The sequence below is a fragment of the Colossoma macropomum genome, unplaced genomic scaffold, assembly GCF_904425465.1.
Source record: "Colossoma macropomum unplaced genomic scaffold, Colossoma_macropomum, whole genome shotgun sequence".
NCBI lineage: Eukaryota > Metazoa > Chordata > Actinopteri > Characiformes > Serrasalmidae > Colossoma > Colossoma macropomum.
In genome coordinates this window covers 17,821,152-17,843,153 of record NW_023494792.1, presented here as the reverse complement: position 1 = coordinate 17,843,153, position 22,002 = coordinate 17,821,152, and the positions used below count along the sequence as shown (strand labels likewise).

Below are 22,002 nucleotides of genomic sequence, written 5' to 3'. Positions count from 1 at the left end.
TCACTGGTCAACAAAAGCTGATTCTGATATTCAAACCAAAGAAATGCTGTAAAATAAAAATCTGACTGACTATTCTTAAGGTTATAGAAGTGTGTAATAAAACTTTACCATGTAAGAGATTTAATAAATTTCAGGCACAATTTAAAACCCCTAGACATCTTGGCTGCATTGGGAAATGTGCAGGGAAGAAAAATCACCGCTGTGGATGGTCTGTAAACAGTAAATGAGTTGAAGAATGTGTGGGAAGCCGGAAAGTAAGCTCACTGCACAAAAACACTTTAGGAAAGTAAAACAAAATGCTGATGAACATTATGTCAAGAAGAATTTTTCAAAGGTTGCTTTTGTAATGATCAGTGACACCAAAAATGAACGCAAAATAGAAAATACATGCCAACAGTTTATCAGTGTTTTAAGCTCAGGTCTACAAATCAAGCTCACGCTGCTTTGTCATAAGCTCCCTGGACAAAAAAATGAGACACATATATAATTTCTTCCCCAATGCTTAGTTAAGAGTCTCCTTGCCTTAATGACAACAGCAATCCTGTCAGGTAAGGATTACACAAGTCTTCTGAAATCGCTCCTGTCCGTTGTCCACTCTCCCTAGAGCAGAACACAACATTGACATTCCCACATTCCAGGAGGACGACTGTGGGGTGTCTGTATGTAACTGGCACACAGACACTGACAGAAATGTGCACCCAGTTTGTGAAAGAGTGAACTGGTATAATCTTTACCTGACAGGATTGATGCTATTATTAAGCCAAGGGACACATGTAACCAAGTTTTAGAAAAGAAACAATGCATGCCGCTATTTTTTTGTCCAGAGAGCTTACCTTCCTTGAAATAATTAAACCCCTTAAAATCCCAGGCTAATTACATACTAAGGCTTATTATTCAAAAACTACAGGGACTTCAATGCAAACAAGTTGAGCTATTTTTAGGTTACAGAAGTGTGTGATAAAACTTTGGGCCCACTGGCCCTGACCATGTAATGTGTTAAAGGAATTATTTTCTACACACTCCACTGCTATCCACACTCCATCTATAGAGGTGATTTTTCATCCCCACACATTTCCAAACTCAGCCTCAAAAGATCTCAGGGGGTTTTAAATCATGTCTGAATTTAATTTAATGAACTGTGGGGCGTTTTGCATTGTCTTGTTGGACTTTTTAGAATTTCTTGAGGTTTTCTTCCTTTAAGTGAACAGGCAGAATAAACAGATCAAAAACAGTCACTAAACATCAATTCAAGACACATGTGAATGTGAGCAATTCATTTTGACTGCCAGTGTATACACAGTCACATGCAAAAGTTTGGGCACCCCTGGTCAGATTATGTTTTGTTGATTTTCTAAGTGAAAATAAGTAACACATCCTCTACACAGAACACACTTCTGCGCCTGTTAATGGACAATTACTGTTTATTTGTGGAATGTAACATATTGGAGGGGAGAGAAAAGCATAAAATGTGACCTGTGCAAAAGTTATGGCACATTTTCTATTGTATGCTTTGTTTTTTTTTCTAATATGTTAAATTTAGTGAACTCTGCTAACTTATTTCTGCAAAAGTGTAATAAGACAGAGGGGTATTTTTTATAAGTCACTCTGGATAAGCGCGTCTGCTAAATTCTGTAAATGTAAATGTAAATGGGTATTCAAAAGCCATACAATTGTGTGAGCGTCTTGGTTATGTTTTTTGGATGCCAGAATGATTTGATAGCCAGATACCTTTGTATGGATTTTGTTGTGTAAATGAAGATAGAAGAATGCCAATAGTACACAGATAAGTTGGAACAAATAAACAAATTAACATTTAGTCCAACCCCACTATTTACTATATCTACATGTAGAGTATAGGCCTGCTTTGTCTCAGGTACTCTCAAAGTCTCTCCCCTACTATAAGCCAGCTGCCTAAAAACATTGAACTTTGGGTAATTATGAGGAGATATTGATGGCCACACGTCAGCTGCTCAATAAACACTGATATCGATCCAGCGAGCATGTATTGAGAGAGTGACCCCACCCCCTCTGACCATCACCACACACACTCACACACCCCTCCTCATTCAGGATATGGACAATGGAAGGCCAGCTGTTAAATCAGCTGAGCTTCATCAGCATCAAACCTCTTCAGACTAACCCATGTAAAACATAGGAAGCTACACAGCACAGATAAGAAAAACTATCCTGATTACTCAGTTTTGCTCTACAATTGCAGTCCATAATTAAGACTGTGGTGATTTTTGTTTTGGCTCTGTATTCCAGCAGACTGGATTTGCAAGGAAACACTGACTATCCTGTTAAAGTGAACACCTTTTATTCAAGCGTATTTACATCTACATTGGCTAAACTGTATAAAAATTGTGCCTGAATTTTAACATAAACACTTAATTTATTTTATTCAGAATCACAATCTTTTTCCAAGCTGCCACTCTGCGCTTAAGCAAACAACTTCGCTCATGTTTTTGTTTATGATTGTAGGCGTGACTGTCTACAGGAATGGATGTTTGTGTGTGTGTGATGGTGTGTATGTGTGGTAGAGCTAAAATATGAACAACGAAGATTGAGTTTTCTATTTCTTTTGTCAGCTACTGTGTAACTGAAGACAAATTCACTGGCCAACAAAACCTGATTCTGATTCTTTGGGATATTCAAACTGAACAAATGTAAAATAAAAACGAATTGCTTGAAAATCTGAGAATGACTATTCGACAATAGCAACTGACCAAGGAGAAAAGCTACTTCCAGAGAATGTACACTGAAACTAAAAAAGAATTGCACAAATATCATATACTGATTATAAGCATCTGTTACTTGATGTGTTTGCAAAATGAAATATATATATAGAAATATTGGCCTTTTTATACAAAGATCATTTCAGATGCCTATAACTAATTAAATAAATAAATGAACACAATCTTAAATAAAACTGTCATGCTTGTTATTCGGTTGCAAATCCTTTGTAATCGATGACTCAAGAGATGTTGGATATCTTCCTTCATGGTGTCCTGCCTGTGTTCATGAAACTCTTATGTTTAAGAGTGCTGGTCTATAGTAAATAAAAGTAGTAAATAATAAAGAAATCTCCTACTTTATGAAGCTCTGTGAATATAGGTGTAGGTCTGTAACGCAGCCATTTGTAGTTCTTACTCATTTTGGGGGGCTTCAGTTGGGTCTTCTTTGAGTGAAAATCTTGCTGACAGGCAAGAACATGAATATGTTTGCCCTGGTAAACTCCACGGTCACTTTAGCAGTATGTTTTGGTTCATCTGTTCAAAATAACACTCCATCCATTAAATTTGAAGGCCTTGAGTTGATCTAAGCACTTATGGTACTTCTGAACACTTCAGTTTTCATTCTGCTGCTGCCATCAGCAGTTACATCATCAATAAAGACAAGTGACAGAGTTCTACTAGCCATAATGATGTCCATGTTTCACAGATGTGGCAGATTAAAAGCAGTCTCTTTTTCTACTGGTACAGGTTGACACAGAACTACACATCTTTTTGTACTTTTTTAATATTCAGGCTTACCAGTGTGTCACATCTTATGGTGAACCTCCATGTGGATGTAGTTTTCTCATTATGGTAGACTTTTATGCATATGCTGTGCATATTCCTATACACTATACAGGGTTCTTAAAGGGAAATTACAGCAAATGTCTGCATAATTTAATGGTTAAGATGTAAACAGAGTCATTCAGAGTGGTTTGGTGTACAATGCTCTGTTCTTTCACAAAAGCTCCACCACAGTAAATTAGTAACAATTCCTGACACATTGTTTTACAATAGTTTGTTTACCATTGAACTATGCAGACTTTTTGAAAAATCTGAAAATCTTTTCAAAAGGAAAACCAAATTTTAAGACATAAACAAAGTCATTCGAAGTGGTTTGATGTGAAATGCTACACCACAGAGGAACGTACAGATTTCTTTACAGTGGTGGTGATAGGAACCAGGGTGTCTACAAGACAAATACAACCATTTTAAAATCAGTCAGTAAATCTACTTCTGCCTTCTGTGTTTTTATTTGTAATGTTGATGATGGTAAAATAGTGATAAATCTATTTGTTATAATTTGTCTGTAAGTTTTATTTGGGGTCATGGTCTGCATGTGCCCCTCTGCCTTGCATGAGTTATAAAAAATTTAGACCAAAGTTTGAGCTGTTTGGCAGCATATTTGTGACCATTTTATGCAGAGGATTTAAATTCTTCAGACTTCTGGATATTAACACTGTGGCTTTAAACAAGCCTCTCTAGAGTAAGTCATTCTGAAGGACTATTTATATCATAAGATTCTGAAAAATCCATGGAATTTCTCTTCGATCTTGAACTGTTTTTCTTACTGATGGTAATTTTAGTCATTCACTACTGTGGTCATCTATGGTCTGCTTAGTTATTTGCTCAGATCTTCATTGTGCTCCTGCTTCCTAATGTAAAAGATGATGTTGATGTCCTCTCTCTTATTCTGGTATTAAGAACTTTGTATTTTTTGTAATTAGACTTAGCTTTGATTATAAGACTCAATTATAAAGTTGTCAGAAGCTTAAAAGATACTTTATAAAAATCAAAATCAGCTCCGTATAGCTTAACCCACGTATGTATCATACAAGATACGACCACTATTCAGGATGCTGACACATTTTGCCATGATAAAAACAAAATATATGATCTTGCTGTCAGAACCAATTCTGTCCATTTTTCATTTTTCCACATAATTTGAAAATCAGCTGCTCTTGACATTGTGTGAAAAACTTCATGATGAATGGACCAAAAGAAATGCTTAGAAAAAATCTTTTTACATTAACATTTTATTAATGTTCTGAATGTTTTTTCCTTCTTCCTGTAACTTTAAGATTTTGAAGATATGAGGTTTTGTTCCTACAGCAATGATATGTCGCAGAATTTCAAGTGATTATTAATTACAGTAACTCATATTTTAGATTTTGTTATTTTACACAAACTCCATTTATGTTCATATACATAAAAAAACTAATTGATATCAGACCATGACAACAGAACATGGCAATGCTGATATTCTCTAAAAAGCACTTTTGCACAACCAACAAACAAACGGCCACATATGCAGTTAAATCAGTTATTGATTAGAGTAGATCATTGATTGACTTTCCTCCCTCACAGCTGGGGGCCTGATCACCATACTCAGCACAATCACAGTCAAGATGTAGTCCTTGCTGAGAACACAGACGATTTACTACAGGCCATCAAGAACACCCACAGCGTCCCTGGTTTTAAATTTGAATAGCATTTTATCACTGCTTCTATATTTGTAACCTTTGTACTGAGATGATTAATGTTTTTATGATAAAATGTTCATGAAAATGTTCAATGAACCCTTTTGTTTAACTGTATGATACATTACTTTGTTCAGTGATTTAACACATTAAATACACATACTGCAAAATCTATAAATGAATAGAACACACTTCTTCTGATGATGACCATCATAGTCATGCATAATAGTGCAACTATCATCAAGTATCATCAAGTATAATCAGCCTCTGTTCTAAGGACACAAGCATATGCGCTAACCCTGCCGTCCTTCCTGCTGACCAGCATACGATGGGGGTTTATGGTGACAAAAGGCTGGTGAACGGGAAGAGGTCAAGATCAATAGGCCAAAAGTCATTAACATATTATGAATATCATTGCAGCCACAGGAAAGAAGACTACATCCAAGTGCATCTCCCCCAATGGTCAGAGGCAAGGCCAGTGTGAATCCCTGCCCCCCATGACCTCTGGGGCAGCTGAGCAGCAGGAGAGGCCTTCAGCCTTTGTTAGAACAGAGTGACGTATGGAAAGCAAAAACTGCTCTCTCATGGGCAAGCTTACCAGTCCAGACTTGAAGGGTTTCATTGCAAAACACATTATAGAACATTTTAAATTTTCTTTTTTTTCATGATGTATGCTGTTGTGAGCATAGTTACTCACAACAGCTATATTATGATTAAAACCACCTTATACCAGCTATTAATACCAGCTTTTCAGCCATTATTCATCCCAAAAACCTGCTATATCTAAATTTGTTACAAATGGTTACACAGCTTTGTGGAATTAAGCTCTTCAGTTATTAACTGCACTTTACACTATGCTGTCCCATATTTTATTCCACTTTGCAGTATGAATAAGTAGCATTTATAAGTCATTTGACTTTCAAACAATTATTTTATATGCTAATGTGGAGTATTTTAAATAATATCTTTACACAATTTTGCATTGCAAGATTTCTTTGCACTGTAAGGTACTGTACTATATGGAGTAGCATTTAACATTCTGCACTTTTTTTTTTCAAATGACTGTGATACAGTATATTTATCTGCGGCTGAGATGCTACACGTACCCGAGAACACCCTGGATGCATTTCCTTATACTTACACACTTGTGTGTCTGTGTAACGATAAACTTAAATTGAATTGTATTGTATTGAACTGAATCGAACTAAACTGAACCCCAATCAGGAACACAGCAGCTTAGTACGGCATCAGAGGCTTACACATTACAAAACAAAGCAAAAAAAAAGCAGTCTTTATGAAATGTCAGACAATCAGGAATGAGATGGTACAAGGGCAAGGTCTTCAAAGCATCCTTCTAACTATGTTTGGTCTTCAGTAATTGTCAGGACAAGATGTTTAAACTTATTCAGCACTGATGCATGGTCATGGCTGATCTGACCCTGTACTGACGTCAGGACATTCCCACATGCATGTCTTTCAGTGACCAACAGAGGGCAATGTGATCCCAATTTACAGGTTTACCCCATAAACCATCAAAGTGTCAAAGTGAAAAGAACGAAACAGAAAAATACACTTGTTATTTAAAAATGTTTATTGGCTTTTAAAACCACTTAAAAAAATCTCACCTGTGAGTACTTTCCATTGAAAAAAAAGAGAGAAAGAAACATCGCTAAAACGCTTCTGCAATATTAACAAGCTACTGTACATTGAGCAGTACACCGACAACAGCACAGAGAAGGGTTCAGTTCTACTGTTTCAAATAGACAGAAAGAATAAACACATTTTTCTACCAGACCAGCCTGAAATACAGCATTGGACTTACTGTTTGATGAATCTTTTGTGTATCAAAAAAGTAAGGATTAGATCTTTCCTTCTCAAAATAAAAAAGTAAATAATCAGTGCCTCGATAAATGCCAGAACATAGAAAAAATTATTTACAGTTTTCTTCACAAAGGCATTTTTTTTTGTAAAAAATGAAAGAAAAAAAAGCAAAACAAAAGATCCATGTACTGAAAAAAAGAGAACATATTCATGAACTAAAACATACAGAACAATATTAACTTAGCAAACATCACACATATAGCTTTTATTCCGAAGAACTACATTTTTTCTCTTCTATCTGGTCGACACAACCAGCCCTCAATTTTGGCCGAGGGAGTGGTCACAAAGTATACTACAATAGATAGTTCAACATACATGCGCACATACAATCATTGAATAACATAGTGAAGCATGTTCTCTTTTTATTCACTTTTAATAATGTTCTCTTAAATTTTGTTTGCTTTTATCTTTCTTATTCTCATGGATGAGAATGAGTAAAATGTGTATCTCATTGAGATTAGTGCACATTGCTACACAAGGCAATAATTCATTGTAATTTTCAGACATGTCATATGTAATTCCCCTTTTGTAATTTACCTTTGAAAAAAATCTGCTTTTTGCCAGCTTCAATTGTTCCATCGTATCCTTTAAATCTCTGACAAAGCCACGCTTTACAAAAAAGGAAATTTTTAGTGCAATAAAGTGAACTTCCAAAGTTTGCTGAATCATGAACCATTGAATTTCCAGTGCCTGCCACTCCAAGGTTCTCTGCGCAATACATTTGACTGTCACAATAAAATCAACACTTTATATATCATTATTCATCTTTTTTATATAAACCATGCTATTTTTTCCTCTCTCAATGTACACATCACATCTGCAAAAGCAGAGACCAATATACTCTTTTAAGGAAAATGGCACATCAGCAAGCTAGAGACCAAACAGACAGCATTACTTGCACAACACATAAAGCCAAAAAGATAACACACAGCATATCGTGCTGGCTATAGATTCAATATGATTTCTTCTTTTTTTTTCCTCAAGGGCGCTCAGATCTATCTAAAAATCATCACCATACAGTGTATTAATAAAATGGAATTTCTTATCATGACCATGTCTTTTTTTAACAAATGAGGTGTTAATATAATGACTACAAATAGCCAAGTTTTCATGAATCCATTAAGTAATGAAGTTGGACAACATGCTTCCCATCCATAATTAACTGTACATCAGATACGTTTGCCATATACATACTATACACAAATATTTGCCCACCAAGAACTCGAGCACCGTAAAACCCTGTTCAATTCACCAATGAGTCTAACCAGATCCCTTTAGTGCTGATGGTCACTTGGAGATGGATATAACAGATCTCAATCACTTATTGTTCTTCAACAGCTTCTCTTTGGTACGGATTTAAGGCTGAAACTCATTGACGATAAATCCAGGTTGGACGTTTGATCACAAGCCATAGCCTTAGACACAACATCTACCCCTCTACCATACCACTCCACTACTGTCTACTGTCATCTTCTAAGCCATTAAGAGTTAAAATATGGAAAAGAACTACATGGCATGGTAAAATGGTGGATACAACAGTTTGCAAGCATTAATTGAAGGGATGTGTTTGAAAATCAAAACAATAATTCACAATGACCTACAGCCAAGCTTTGTCTGAAGTGCAGCAAGATTTGTAAAAATCCTCAAATTCCATACATTAAAGCCTTTCTTAAGATGACATAAGGCCTTGGACTTTGGAAATAAGGCAGACCAAACTCCCTCATGTAATATTCACTAAACAGTGTAGGTATATCAAAAAATCTGACTCCTCTCCGTCATCTTTTTATTTAACAGTACGAGTAAAATGTCCTATTATTAAATATGCTAACTCACTATTTATTAGGCAAAACACAACAATGACCGAAAAGTGATTTGGCAGATGCCAATTACTTTTATTCAGCACCTATTAGCACCTAAAATTTGATGGTAATTTGACTGACAATTTAGTTATGAAGAAGTGATGATGAAAATGAAGTAAACTCTTTAGCAATATGACTCACCAACATACTTGCAAAGGCAAATAAAACATCGCACAACTGCTCTTTGCCTTAACAAGACAGTTATCAAAACTCAGTGATCCGTTTTTAAAATATTGCATTCAGTTTCACGTCACTGACTGATTTATGGTGGTGGAATATTCAAGATCTCAATGGACTAATGTATCAAATTGTGGATATATTCAAGTGGGTTATATACAGGACCACTACACTAATAAAGAAATGTACTGACATTGGTATAAATTATAACGTAACCAATTCTTAGGGAAAAGAAATGCCTGATTACTGACAAACGCTTGAAATCAGCTTTAGACTGGAATGGACTGTAATAACAGGAAAAGAAAGTACAAGCCTGTAAAAGATCACTTCAGGTCAGGCTGGCACTTCTCTCTGGACTTGACTGATATGTCCAGTTGCTGCAGTGACAAACTTTAATCACATTTTAAAAATATATAAAAGAGAATCACAAAAAACAAAGACAATGAACAGAAAACATAAATAGCAACAAACAGCAATAAACATGACAGTAAAGGAATAGGAAACAAAACTAACCCAACATTTCCACGGTTGGCTGGTCTTTGTTCTCCAACCAGTCAAATCCAGCAGAGTTCACAGTGTCACTGCATATCTGCTGAAACAACGGGTCGTTCTTCAGCTCTTCCAGTGTGGTGTCTTCATATTGGTCCTGTTGCTGACCTGGGTCAAACAGAAGGTTAGGGTCTAAAGTGTTCAGGTCGTTGATGCTACCAGAAAGATCAGAGGTCAAGCGGATTTCACTGGAGAAGTCTGACGCAACCGCGCTGAGTTCTGATGCCACCTGCCCAACGAGTTGTGAGCTGGGATTGAGTCCATCCTCCCCCAAGAGATCCTTGACAGTGCTGTTGAAGTCCAGTTGCTCCTGCTGTTGTTGCTCCTCATTCTGTTGTGAGGTTTGAGGCAGCAGCTGCTGTTGGTTGAGGTCTGGATCATCTTGTAGCTGCTGTTGGTCCTGCAGTTGTAACTGTTGCTCTGGAAGCTGCAGTTGTTGTTCCTGGAACTGCTGATCCTCCAACAGTTGCTGATCCTGTAGTTCTAGCTGTTGATCCTGCAGTTGAAGCTGCTGCTCTTGTTGCTGCAGCCCAGAGCCTGACTGTGCTTGGCCATCAGTGGAGAAAGTAATCTGTTCACTCCCAGTGCTTATAAGGTAACCAGGCTTCTGGAAGTCAAAAGGTGAAGGGCTTGAGCAGACAGGCAGCTGTTGTGTCTGATGGTTTGTGCCTCCAGCAAAGGCCTGTGTAGTTTCCAGGATCTGTGTCAGGTTCATGCGAGCTGTGTAATTGGAGGGCATGTTGTTGACACCTAACCCACGCACCGTGTCATCCCCATCTGCATCCATCTTGCTCAGGAGCACACTTGTGATCTTGGCACTGTTGCTTTGCTGGCCCTGGTGGCCGATCGGCAACATCTCAGACTGCATCATGATACTCAGCGGTACTGATTGGCTCCTTTGGGCCATGCTGTTGGCAGTTACCACTGATTGGCTGTTGGAAAGAATGCTAAGAACTTCGGAGGTCAAAGGGGAATTGAATGGTGAAACAACAGATCTTGGTGCTGCATTTGTCTGCACAGTAGTGCCACTAAGATTGCGCTGCCGTACAGCAGGGCTCACACTACGACACCTGAAGGTTCCACCTCCGTTCCCGGATGTTGCTTTGTTGTCTAACGGTGCAGGCACAGCAAAGCTTTCTTGCTTATTCTCGACAGGTTGCTGTCCTTGTTGAACAGGTGACACAGTTGTCAACCGGCCCAAATGTCCATCCTGGTGCCTGGACTGAGACTGAAAAGACTGCCCTGGTATGGCAAATGCATGGGGTTTACGAAAATGGTCCTCAACCAGATCCTGATAGCTTGGAAGGATTCCAATGGCATTACTGTTTGAAATTGATGGGGAGCTTGAAGTGCTGTTATATCTGTTGTTGATCCAGTCCATTTTAGCCTTGTCTGGATGAGTGGCCATGGGCCTCTGCATGGGCTTTACTGGGCTACTAGACACTACGCTGCCATCATGATAACCTGGTATGTTGGAGTTAATGGGTGTAAATGCAAAGGGATTTCGACACTCAACTGGACTTGGTGGAACACTACTACTGCAGTTGGATAACGGAGTGCTGATAGGTGTATGTCGACCACCTAAAATGCCATCAACTGGAGTAATTGGTGCCATTCTAGAGCAAGGACTTTCTCTGGTCAAACTGTGTCCCCCCGGCAACATTTCAGAGGTAGGGGTTGGAGTTGGAGTTGGTGTTGGAGTTGGTGTGGGTGTAGGAGTGTGGACTGGAGTGGTGCTACTATGCGCAGAGTGGTAGAACTGAGTGCCAGTCTGGTGGGGGGAAAGGATAGTGCTCTGAGCAACTGACTGGCCTTGTAAAGGTATATCAAGAGAACTAAGATACGGCTGCAGACTGCTATTCAGCTTCATTTGCTCCTCCATTTGAACCAACTCTTCCACTATACTGTCCTGTGTCATGTCGTCATCATTAAAGGGGAAATAGTCCATGCTAGCTTGGGCTCCATCAAAGTCAACAATGTCTTGTTGGAGAGTCAACTGAGCAGATGCTTCAGGGGTTTGAGCCATCAATGGCAGATGGCTAGCTGTTACCTGCTTTTGTTCCGCCTGTATCTGTTGAGAGTAGTCTTGTAACGAGCTCTTTAGCTCACTCACAGCAGATGCCTCCTGAGAAATGGCAGTGGTGACTTGTTGGTGGCTCGCGATTTGTTGCAATAAAGCTTGATCAGATGCTGTGCTATTACAAGAGGCTATTTCAGTTGGGCTTATTCCAGCAGAGTTGTCCTCGTGCTCAACTTGTGAAGAGCTCTGAGAAGTCACCATAGTCTGAGAGATGTTTTCAATTGGAGTGTCTGAAAGTGCCAAAATTTGAGTTGGAAGGGAGTTACTCTGTTTTAATGTTACTTTGCATGGAGCACTTTCTGGTCTTGCAGGGGTTCCTGGTCTCTGTATCTTCTTTGTAGCTATTACAAGACCAGGTTTAGGATTGTTGCTAGCATCCAAAGGCTGCTGAGATATGAACACCCGCTTAACTGGGATTGCATGTGTCTCCAAAACAGAAGCAGAACGCTTTCTAGGACTTTTTGGACCAAGACCAGTATCTTTTGTTGACTGGCCAGAGGGGGAAACTGCACCATTGGCTGACAATCCAATATCAGTATCCTGATTCATTACGGTTAAATACAGGGTACTCTCCTGACGATCACTGCTGTTATTGCTGCTTGGGGCAGCTGCCCCTATGATTGTACTGGGAGGCGTTGCAGAGTCACTTTTGGCCCTACTAACTCTTTCAGGCACTGGGGATGCCTTGACAAGAAGAGAAGGTTCACTGGAAGCCCTATATTTAGTGGCCCTCTCGTTCTTTTGCCCAGTGTTAGTCCCTGGTGCAGTGCTCTGCTTTTCAGCACCAGCAGATGAGTTACTGTCATTCACAGTTTCAGATGTTATCTTGACTTCGCTAGTGGAGGAAACAGAGGGAATTGGGGTAGTGGCGAGGCGGCCAACTCTTCCAACTCCAGACGACTGAAGAGTGGCTGAGCTGCCATTCTGAGATTGCTGGTTTTGGTTAGGCTCTTCCTGGGAAAGAGTGCTACTGACACCAGCTGAAGCAGGTCTTAATGGTGTTGGAGTGCTGCTGCCACTGCTACTGTTAGGTGTCAGTGATATAGCTGTCATCTTGACAACATTCACTGAACTGACATGCTGAGTGGGCATTACTGTTTTGATAGGGCTGTTATGAGTGATGAGAAGTGTCGGGGGTGATCGAAGAGTGATGGCGCTAGTGGCAGAGGGTTTAGGTAGGATCTGGGCGTATCTGTGTCTGGCTAACCTGTCACCCACAGGACTGGCAGGAACATTCTGAGGAGTTTTAGGGGACTGCTTAACAGGCTGAGTAACCACTTGGAAATTCACTGGTAGAACCTTTCCCTCTGCTGTCGCCACTGGACTTGGGGATGTCATCAGCTGTCTATTCCTTTGGACCTATGGAGGTAAAAAAAATAAATAAATAAATATACCAGTCATGCAACAGCCACAATGTAAAACATTTAATAAACTGACACATAGAAAGGTGTACACATAGTAGTGATGAGCATGAGTAAATCTGCAGTTGTACAATCCATTACTTAAAGTCTGACGTGTGTGAAGTTGTGTTTACATAAACCAGTACTTGTTAAGTAACCACCTACTTGACCAGTACACTTCTCAAAATATGTAAATTGACGTGAAAAAAAATTTAGTGCTGCTAAGCTACTTTTCTTATTAACTTAGAATTCTACAGCCTGTGGCTCACATTACTAATTCGGGTGGATGCACACAAAAAGACAACTCTATATTCTATGGTACTCATAATTTGTGATGCTACTACATTAATAGTAAGAGTACAGCATAACGCAGGATGAACATTACTGCCATATTGTTTTACTAATGCCTGTTAAATGCCAGAATTTCACACAGGCTGCTCTTTAAACTTCAACTAAACAAAATCTTGCTATTTTCAAATTCGTTACGTCCACAGCCGCTTGCTGTCTTTTGTCCAAAATACTGAAGTTGAATGACTGGTTCTGTATGAATTACAGGTAATCTCCTTAGAGGTCTACACTGTAAGTCTATAAAGCAACACAGCAAAAATAAAAACATTTTTGTTTGAGACATGTCATGAATGTGAGAAGCTAGTCAATAGTATTATTACCGTGATGGGGCTCGGCACTGCAGCCACTACAATGCCAATTGTGGGCTGCGGGGACAACAAAGCAGGACTTCCAGAGGTGATACCAGACCCAGGGCCTGGTGTGCCTGCTTCAGCTCTCCTAGCTTGGGCATCACTGGGCAGTGGGGAAGTGAGTTTCTGCTCCTGCTGTTTCTTTTGAATCTTTCGCTGTAGCTGCTGTTTTGCATCAACAGAGGGTGAAGGGAGAGTCTTCACTTGGGGCTGGAAGGAGTTGGCCTCACCAGTTGGAACAAATGCCGAGGCTGGAGTGGGCGTTTTTACACCTGGTAAGACAAACAAAATGGTGAATGAATTACTTTGAAAATGAAAATGGATTAAAACTTGCATACACATGTGCTTAAAGAGGAATTACACCCAAAACACTTCTTTCATGTAAAAAGGGCAATGCAAAGCTTTGTAATAATAAATTACACTAGTTCTTCTTGATATTTCAACTTTCCTTTTTAAAACTGTAGTTTCAAACAGTCATTACTATGAAGGTCATTTCTTCCTCCTCAATACCCCTCTGGCTAAACTCTAGATGCATGCATAACGTAATGTATTCTCAGGAATAAAGTACTCTGCATGATGCAAATCAGCCTATCAATGTCGCTGCCCTTTAAATGACAATGGCCTCCTTGTGCCGAGCTCAACAAATATGACTTTGAAATACTAAAGTAGACTGCAAGAACACTGAAAATTGCCAATGAAAATTATTTGACCGATCCAGGAAAAAAAATTAGGCAAAGGAATATGTTTTTTTCACGTTTGTTTATCTGATTACCACAGCTACAATAATCCCAATTTCTGGCAGCGATTTTCGATGTGGGCCAAGCTGATTGAGTATTTTCAGTTTCGCACCCTGGGCTTACTGTTACTTACAGCAGCTCAAGCTTGTAGACAGGAAAAATTGCATCTATATACACTATATGGCCAAATGTATGTGGACACCTGACCATCACCATGAGCTTGCTGGACACACAATTCTAAAATCATGGCCATTAATATGGAGCTGCACCCCAAACTATCATCCCTTCTCCACCAAATTCTATGCATTATGCATTACAGTAGGTAGTGTTTTCCTGGCATCTGCCAAACCTAGATTGGTCCACTGGACTGCCAGACAGTGAAGCGTGATTCGTTACTACAGAGAACAAGTTTCCACTGCTCCAGAGTCCAGAGGTGGTGTGCTTTACACCATTCCAGCCAACGCTTGGCATTCTGCACAGTGATCTTAGGCTTCTGTGCTGTTGCTCGTCCATGGAAAGCCATTTCATTAAGCTCTCAACACACAGTTCTTGTGCTAATGTTGCTTCCAGAGGCAGCTGGGAACCAGTGTCCAGCATCCATTTCACAATATTAGCACTTACAGTTGACCGAGGCAGATCTAGCAGGGCTGAATTTCACAAACTACCTTGTAGCAAAGGCATCCTGTTTAAAGTCACTGAGCTCTTCAGAACCAATGTTTGTCTATGGAGATTACACAGTTATGTGCTTGATTTTATGCACCTATTAGCAATGGGTGGGTGTGGCTAAAACAGCTGAACTCAATAACTAGCAGGGGTTTCCACATACTTTTGGATGCACAGTGTATATATGAATGTCCTGTTCTCTCTATTTTCTCCATTATTCTAGGAAGTTTCTCCCTCCATCTTTCTGTGTATGTTGAGACTATAAGAAATCATAAGGCACTTTGAAAAGGCATGCCTGAGTTTCAATGACATTACTATAATCACGTTGACAGGGTTGACAGAGTGGTATTCCTTTCTTGGCTTGTTTTTATGCATTGTAGTACCCACCCCCTTCAGTCCTAAAGTGTCCCTCTCTTCATCTTCATCTGAAACTACTGGGGTGTCATTACTCTTTAAGGTGGTGTCTGTGTGTGGCTCATTAGGCTGTAGGGCTTGCCTGTTGAAGTCCCAGTCATAACAGTTAGGGCAGCCATGGACTTGGTGCCAATATAATGGCTGTTGAGCAGAAAGCGTGCTAACTCCTCCACACTGTCAAACTGACGGCTCAGGACTTTCTGGGCCCATTCGCACACCAGGCCGCAGGCTGCAGAACGCATCTCATCCTCAGCATTGGGAGACTGAACAGCTGGCTCCAACAGCTCACACTGAACACAAAAACAGTAATATTTTTTTTTTTAAAAGGTATCTGTGTAAATGCAAATGTTGCTATAATTCAATGATAAAGTACATATTACATATGAAATGACCATAGCTCAATTATGCATACACACATGCATTTTTTTAGATATACTGTGCAGTCCATTAATAATTGGACACTGCTACATCATTTGTTAGCTGATTGTTTATGTACTGAAGACAAAAGCCCTCAAAACACACTGATGTATATTTTAATACTAATATAATATAATACTACGCAGAAACTACAGCCGCATTGAAGGCATAATAGAGCATCACCCAGGAAGACACCTAGTGACAGATTATGACTGTACCAGACTACAGGGCTGAAACAACAAATATTGCGCTGCCATAGTCTAAGTACAAACCTCAGTTTCAAAAAAGTTGGGACAGTATGTGAAATGCTTGAAAAAATAGAAGCAGTTATCAGTTGTTTAACCTGTGTTAAAATGAAATCAGTACAAAAACATATTCGATGTTTTACCTTATGAACTGTTTTTCCTGCAAATATACACTCTCATACAAATATACATATATATATATATATATATATATATATATATATACACATACACACATTTTTTGTCTGCAAGAAGTTCCAAAAAAGTTGTGACGGTAGCATTTTTACCACTTCTGTTACATCACCTTTCCTTTTAACACCACTTTAATATTAATCAGTTTGGGAACTAAAAGCACCAATTGATACAGTTTCAGTATTGTTGACAAAAACAATAAAGTTGATAAGGTAAACCATAAAACATCTTGTATTGATACTGTTTCAGTTTAAATACAATCTGGATTTACAAATTGCTGCTTTCTGTACTTTATTTGGATTTCATATACTGTCTCAATTTTTCTGGAACTGAGGTTTGCACATACAGACTCAATTGTGTGTTATTCTAATTAATTCTAGGCAAAACACTACAAATGTCTTTGGCTTGCGCATAAGACAGTGGGATTTAGTGTATGTAAATGTTTTCAGTGTGTGCTTTTATAAAGCAGTAATTGTGCTATTGGGTTGTGCTAAATGTCTAAATGTCTATTTCTCATATATCATAGATAAATAAAAATTATTCTTTTTCCTAAAATGCAGTAGGTATTATAAAATAATGGGAATAACTAAAACATGTTTCAAGTATTACAGCTGTTTGACTGAGACTTACCCCATCTCCTGATTTATGCTGGTCCAGGTTGGGCAATGATGGCATATGCACAAAGGCTTTTTTCCTCAGTCCACTATAACAGTATGTGGGAAGCTGTTAAGGTTCAAATCATGTGTAAACTGATTATGGTCAAATATCATTGTAGAGATGTGACAAGATCAAATTTATGAGAGCACAGAAACGTGATAATATATAGAATACAGTGTCAATATATCTATGTATTAGATACTATAATAATGTCTAATATTTGAAAGCTAGGTGAAGCAAGCTGTTCTCATACAAAAGGATATTTAGATTTTCCTCGCATTCCCAGGCGGCGTGCCTTCATGTTTGGAAAGACGTTTTTCATGATCTTTCCAAAATCAGCAGCACTTAGAGGATGGTAGCCAAGATTGTCACAGTAGCTCCTGTACCAAATCACAACAAAATGAAATGAAAACTCTCAAACTTTGTTAAATGTTAAAATACCTTGGTCTAAATAGGCAAACTCAACATGAAAAAAATGAAGACACATATTCCTAAATACAAGCCCTGTGAGCTTAAGCATGACTACTCACTTCCAACTCATTTTACACTCATCTTTATTCTGACTTAAAAACATGCTCTACAATAAAACATGAAAATAAAACCTGTCAATAAAATTTGCAGCAACTGTATGCTGCTATCGTAGCACTACTTCTAAGTGGTAAGGGTACTAGGCAATGCACAATTACTGCAAGCCGTTTAATCTGACAAGCAACCACACTCACTTGTACTCATCATACACCTCTTGTTTTGGCAGTGAGGTCTCAGGATGCTCCTCTAGGTGATTTCTGATCCAGTTGAAAGCGTACATCTGTTGGGTCCGGCTGGACGACATGGAATTCTGGTCACTAGCAGGGAAAAATGAAAAAGGATGGTTTTCCAGTATTCAACTGTTCACAATTTTCTCTGTTCGTAGGTCTCTTTTATATGTCATAATGAGACAAATGTTTTTAGTTTGTTTTTGCCTTAAATATAGTTGTAAAATTTTTGTACCATGATGCAGGACTTGCAGACCCCCTCTGACTTTCAGTTCTATTGGACATCATGTTGAGAATTAGGGGTTGGAGTGATGAATAGATATGGGGAAACAAATGACAAAACACAGGATGCTGGGTATTGCAGTGCCAGAAATTTGCGAAAATACTGCTTTTAAGTGGCATGACAGTTCATGTAGACTATACAATTATGGAAAATGCACAAGAACAATATGGGGAAACAGTAAACGCAAAATATTAACACCATGCTCATGATAGGTGGTATTTAATTTCTAAAAAATCTAACATTTTTTTGTACAATACTGCATGTGGATATAGAGAAAGAATATCAAACATAACATTAGCAGTCAATGGTAAAGCCACTGGTATGTGTAAAATGGGATAAGGAGAACAACAAAACAAGCTTAAAATGTAAACTAGAAAGAAAATGGTGAATGAATATGGGCCAAGATAAGATAATAAGATAATTCTTTGAAATGCAAACATACCTTTTGTCATTTCCATTGCTAGGACCAGAAGGCAACTTAAGGTAGAGGTAGAGTTTTTCAATGTCTGTAAACTTCTCAACATCTTGCTGCATTAAAAAAGAAAAGACAGGTAAGCAGAGCTAAATGAGTGAAGAGAGCATGTGCAAACAATGCCTGTATTTTTTCCCCCCAACACTGAAAAATATATATTGTATTATGTTTCATTTTCATTTTTTCAGTGAGTGAAAGAGAGTTTAGAAGTACATGTCTTAAGTGTTTGGCCATCTTAAAGGAAAACTGAAGCCAGCCAGAGCTTTTTTTCTGCCCATATCAACACCGCTATCACAGTGTCCATCATCATACTAAACACTAAAACATAAACTAAATAAAAATAAAGTTAAAACTGTTCAGAGATCAAAAACCAAAAAGAAAAACTAATGAAAATCATAAAACTAACAAAGATTTAAAAACTATAATAACCCTGGCATTGGTGTCCCAATATAACACTAGTTTTTAGTTTTTACCAATTTCGCTAATAAAATGTTAGTTAACTGCATTGTATGCATTTTAGTAATTGTTCAGAATACATAGAACCAAATTAACATTAGATTTCCTTTTCGGTTCATGTTACCAATAATGCATAACATGCAATTTGATGCAATGCTAAAAGATGCAAGGCTAAAACAATTAAAATAAATAAAATAATAAAAAACAGTCAGATTAAGACATTCTTTTAAGAGAAAGTACCAGTACTCTGTACTCTGTAAGTACCAGTAACTTCATCTATACCATCTTGTATCTGGTGAAGTGATTCGCGCCTTTCTAAAAACGCTATAACAGCATCAACTCCAGGCTCTAGATCTTAACAGAACAGCAACATCTACCTGGGCTTCTCCCTTAATTTGTAGCAAGAAAAATGATACAGAGAACACTGTAATAGTAGCTGAATAAAACATACTGATAGTGCTATTCGGTCTCAGGAAGGTTCCTATCTCTGTGACCACTGGCTCCACTGTCCTTACTAACATTCTGCCAAGTTTGAAGATTCAGAAGGAAGAGCATGGAGGCTCCCAGCCACCATCAGGGTACATGGTACTGAACTGTGCCAGTGACCAACATCAGCAAACCTGAAAATCCTCCTCTACTCTAAGCTGGTTGCCATGTAAACCCTGACAGTAAGCATGCATGTCAACGCTGACACACTGGCAACACATCTTTTCAGTGTGGGCTCCACCCCACCTCGCTTTCAATTGGCTTGTGAGAATGAATTCATTTCACCTCTTCCTATTCTATTTGCCTCTTTGTTGCTAGGGGAAACCACCGCTCATGAATGGGGTGAGACTTGTCAGCCAATGAACAGTAAATAAAAAAATAAAACAATTCAACAGTCTGTCCAAAATGTACAACCTTCTGACAGAACCGATGGACGGATTATTTGCTTCCCTCGCTGCTATTACAGTTTAATACTTGATTCATTTAAACAATGAGGAAGCATGTGAAACATCTCTGCCAGGCTTTGAGGTTTATGATCTACTGCATAAATCTCTGACAGCGCTTTGATCTGAATCAGACACACAACAAGAAAGCCCACCCCCATTACAGATACTGAACAGGCAATTATCCTTCTATTATAGTGAGGTGGTGTTTGTGTACGTCCTGTCATAAAAGGCTACATCCCATCAGGACATCCATATTGTTCAACAACACATCAGTGGCAACAGGTTGTGTAGTCAGCCTGCACAGCAAATGGCTATAAATTGCCTACATCAAGCTGTCTACTAACACAAATCCCTTTAATTAGACTATAAATAATAGATATTCCTTTTTAAATCCTTTGTAAATAAAATATACATAAAGGATGATTAAATCTGCTGGGTGTATTGCAGATCTACTGACCAAATAATTATGTAATTGCCAAATACCAAATTAATATTTTTTTTAAACTAATTCAATTTAAAGGTAAATTTTCTTCAAATGAGTATAACTGGACAACTGAATTGAGATCAGCAGCACAAATCCGCATGTCAGTCACAACCACTGGGATTACTGATAATTAATAATGATTCCACTTTTACGAAGAGGAATCAGGGCTCCGGATTAACTTTTCGACTGGTCGCACCAGGGCTACCAACTTTCTCAGTTGGTCGCACCAGCACGTGATTTGGTCGCACCATTTTTTTTTTTTTGTAAAGGTAGCAGTCCTTATATGTTGATGAATAGTTGTGTTCATTTGCATACCTTAGTTTTGCATTGATTTGTATTTGTGTTTTTAAAGACTGACAGTGACTTGAAACATTTGTGAAATACTTTAGTCCGAACATTGTTTTGTTGTTAGGTCATCTTCTTTCATATAATTTTGAAAGAAAACATAACAATATTATCAAAAAAAAGCGAAGCATAACAGCATGTATGTGTTTACATGTACTCTAAGTTGTCAAAATAGCCTTGCCAAAATTCTACTCCCCCTGACAAAATCCTCATTGTTGAACTTGGAGACACATGTTTCAGAAGACACGACCTACACACCAAGATGAGTTACTAGTGTAAGTTTGATTTGAATCAGACCTTGTGCCCCAGAGATAAGCGGGCAGGTTTAAAGTGCTGCTTATGTAAAATCTGCTGACATTTCAACCAAAACTAACCTTAAAAATCTGCCATTTTTCGTCACAATAGCCAGTGTCTGTTTATGCAGTGCAGTGTATGTGTGTTTATAACCTAGTTCACTGAGCACTAGATTTGTCCTAGCTAGAAATTACTTAGCTAATTAGAGATAATAAAAAAATTGTTTAATGTTTAATAATGTTTAAATTGTTAAATTTGTTTAAAATGACTTCTCCAAAATCTCATTAAAAGAGAAATGAAAGTCACACTGTCTAATAATGCTGATATGTAAGTAATACTGCAACATCGCAGATGAACTTGGTTCTAGTATGTTGCTCCAGGTTTGAGAATTAAAACTTTTTGAAGTGTTCTTGTAAACCTTATAACTATAACTTTGCGCCAACAACCAACATCTTTAGTTTGTTATATTCAATTAAACTATCACTGTGAGATTCTGTGTTTGACTTTAGGTCCTGTTGCGCTGTTTGCTGTGAAGTAATATTAAAGATTATTTACACCGTTATTTACATACAGAAACATCTGAAAAATGTTTGTAATTTGTTGCGTCCATGTGCCTGTGTGACATAGGTGCATGCGAAAGGCAGTCGGACTCTGCCGGCCAGTTGGAATTCGGCACGACACCAGCACCCTCATCATCAGTGGTGTCAGGACCTCTCTTTGGCTCTCCATCTCCACCAGCCTCCTCCTCACTCTCCTCA

The 22,002-nt window shown here is 38.4% G+C and overlaps 1 protein-coding gene across 1 annotated transcript in view; it reads right to left on the bottom strand.

Moving 5' to 3' along the window:
* Positions 1–8,870: 8,870 nt before the first annotated feature.
* The window catches only part of LOC118811820 (DNA-binding protein RFX7), a 28,333-nt gene continuing 15,201 nt past the window's right edge, over positions 8,871–22,002 (bottom strand). Inside the window, exons 3-10 of the mRNA XM_036576336.1 lie at positions 18,704–18,789; positions 18,214–18,252; positions 17,946–18,068; positions 17,487–17,603; positions 17,197–17,281; positions 15,795–16,002; positions 13,869–14,170; positions 8,871–13,159 (exon numbers count right to left, since the gene is read on the bottom strand). Of these exons, the coding sequence (XP_036432229.1) occupies positions 9,680–13,159; positions 13,869–14,170; positions 15,795–16,002; positions 17,197–17,281; positions 17,487–17,603; positions 17,946–18,068; positions 18,214–18,252; positions 18,704–18,789 (4,440 nt within the window). The 3' untranslated portion in view covers positions 8,871–9,679. The remainder of the gene's footprint in view (positions 13,160–13,868; positions 14,171–15,794; positions 16,003–17,196; positions 17,282–17,486; positions 17,604–17,945; positions 18,069–18,213; positions 18,253–18,703; positions 18,790–22,002) is intronic.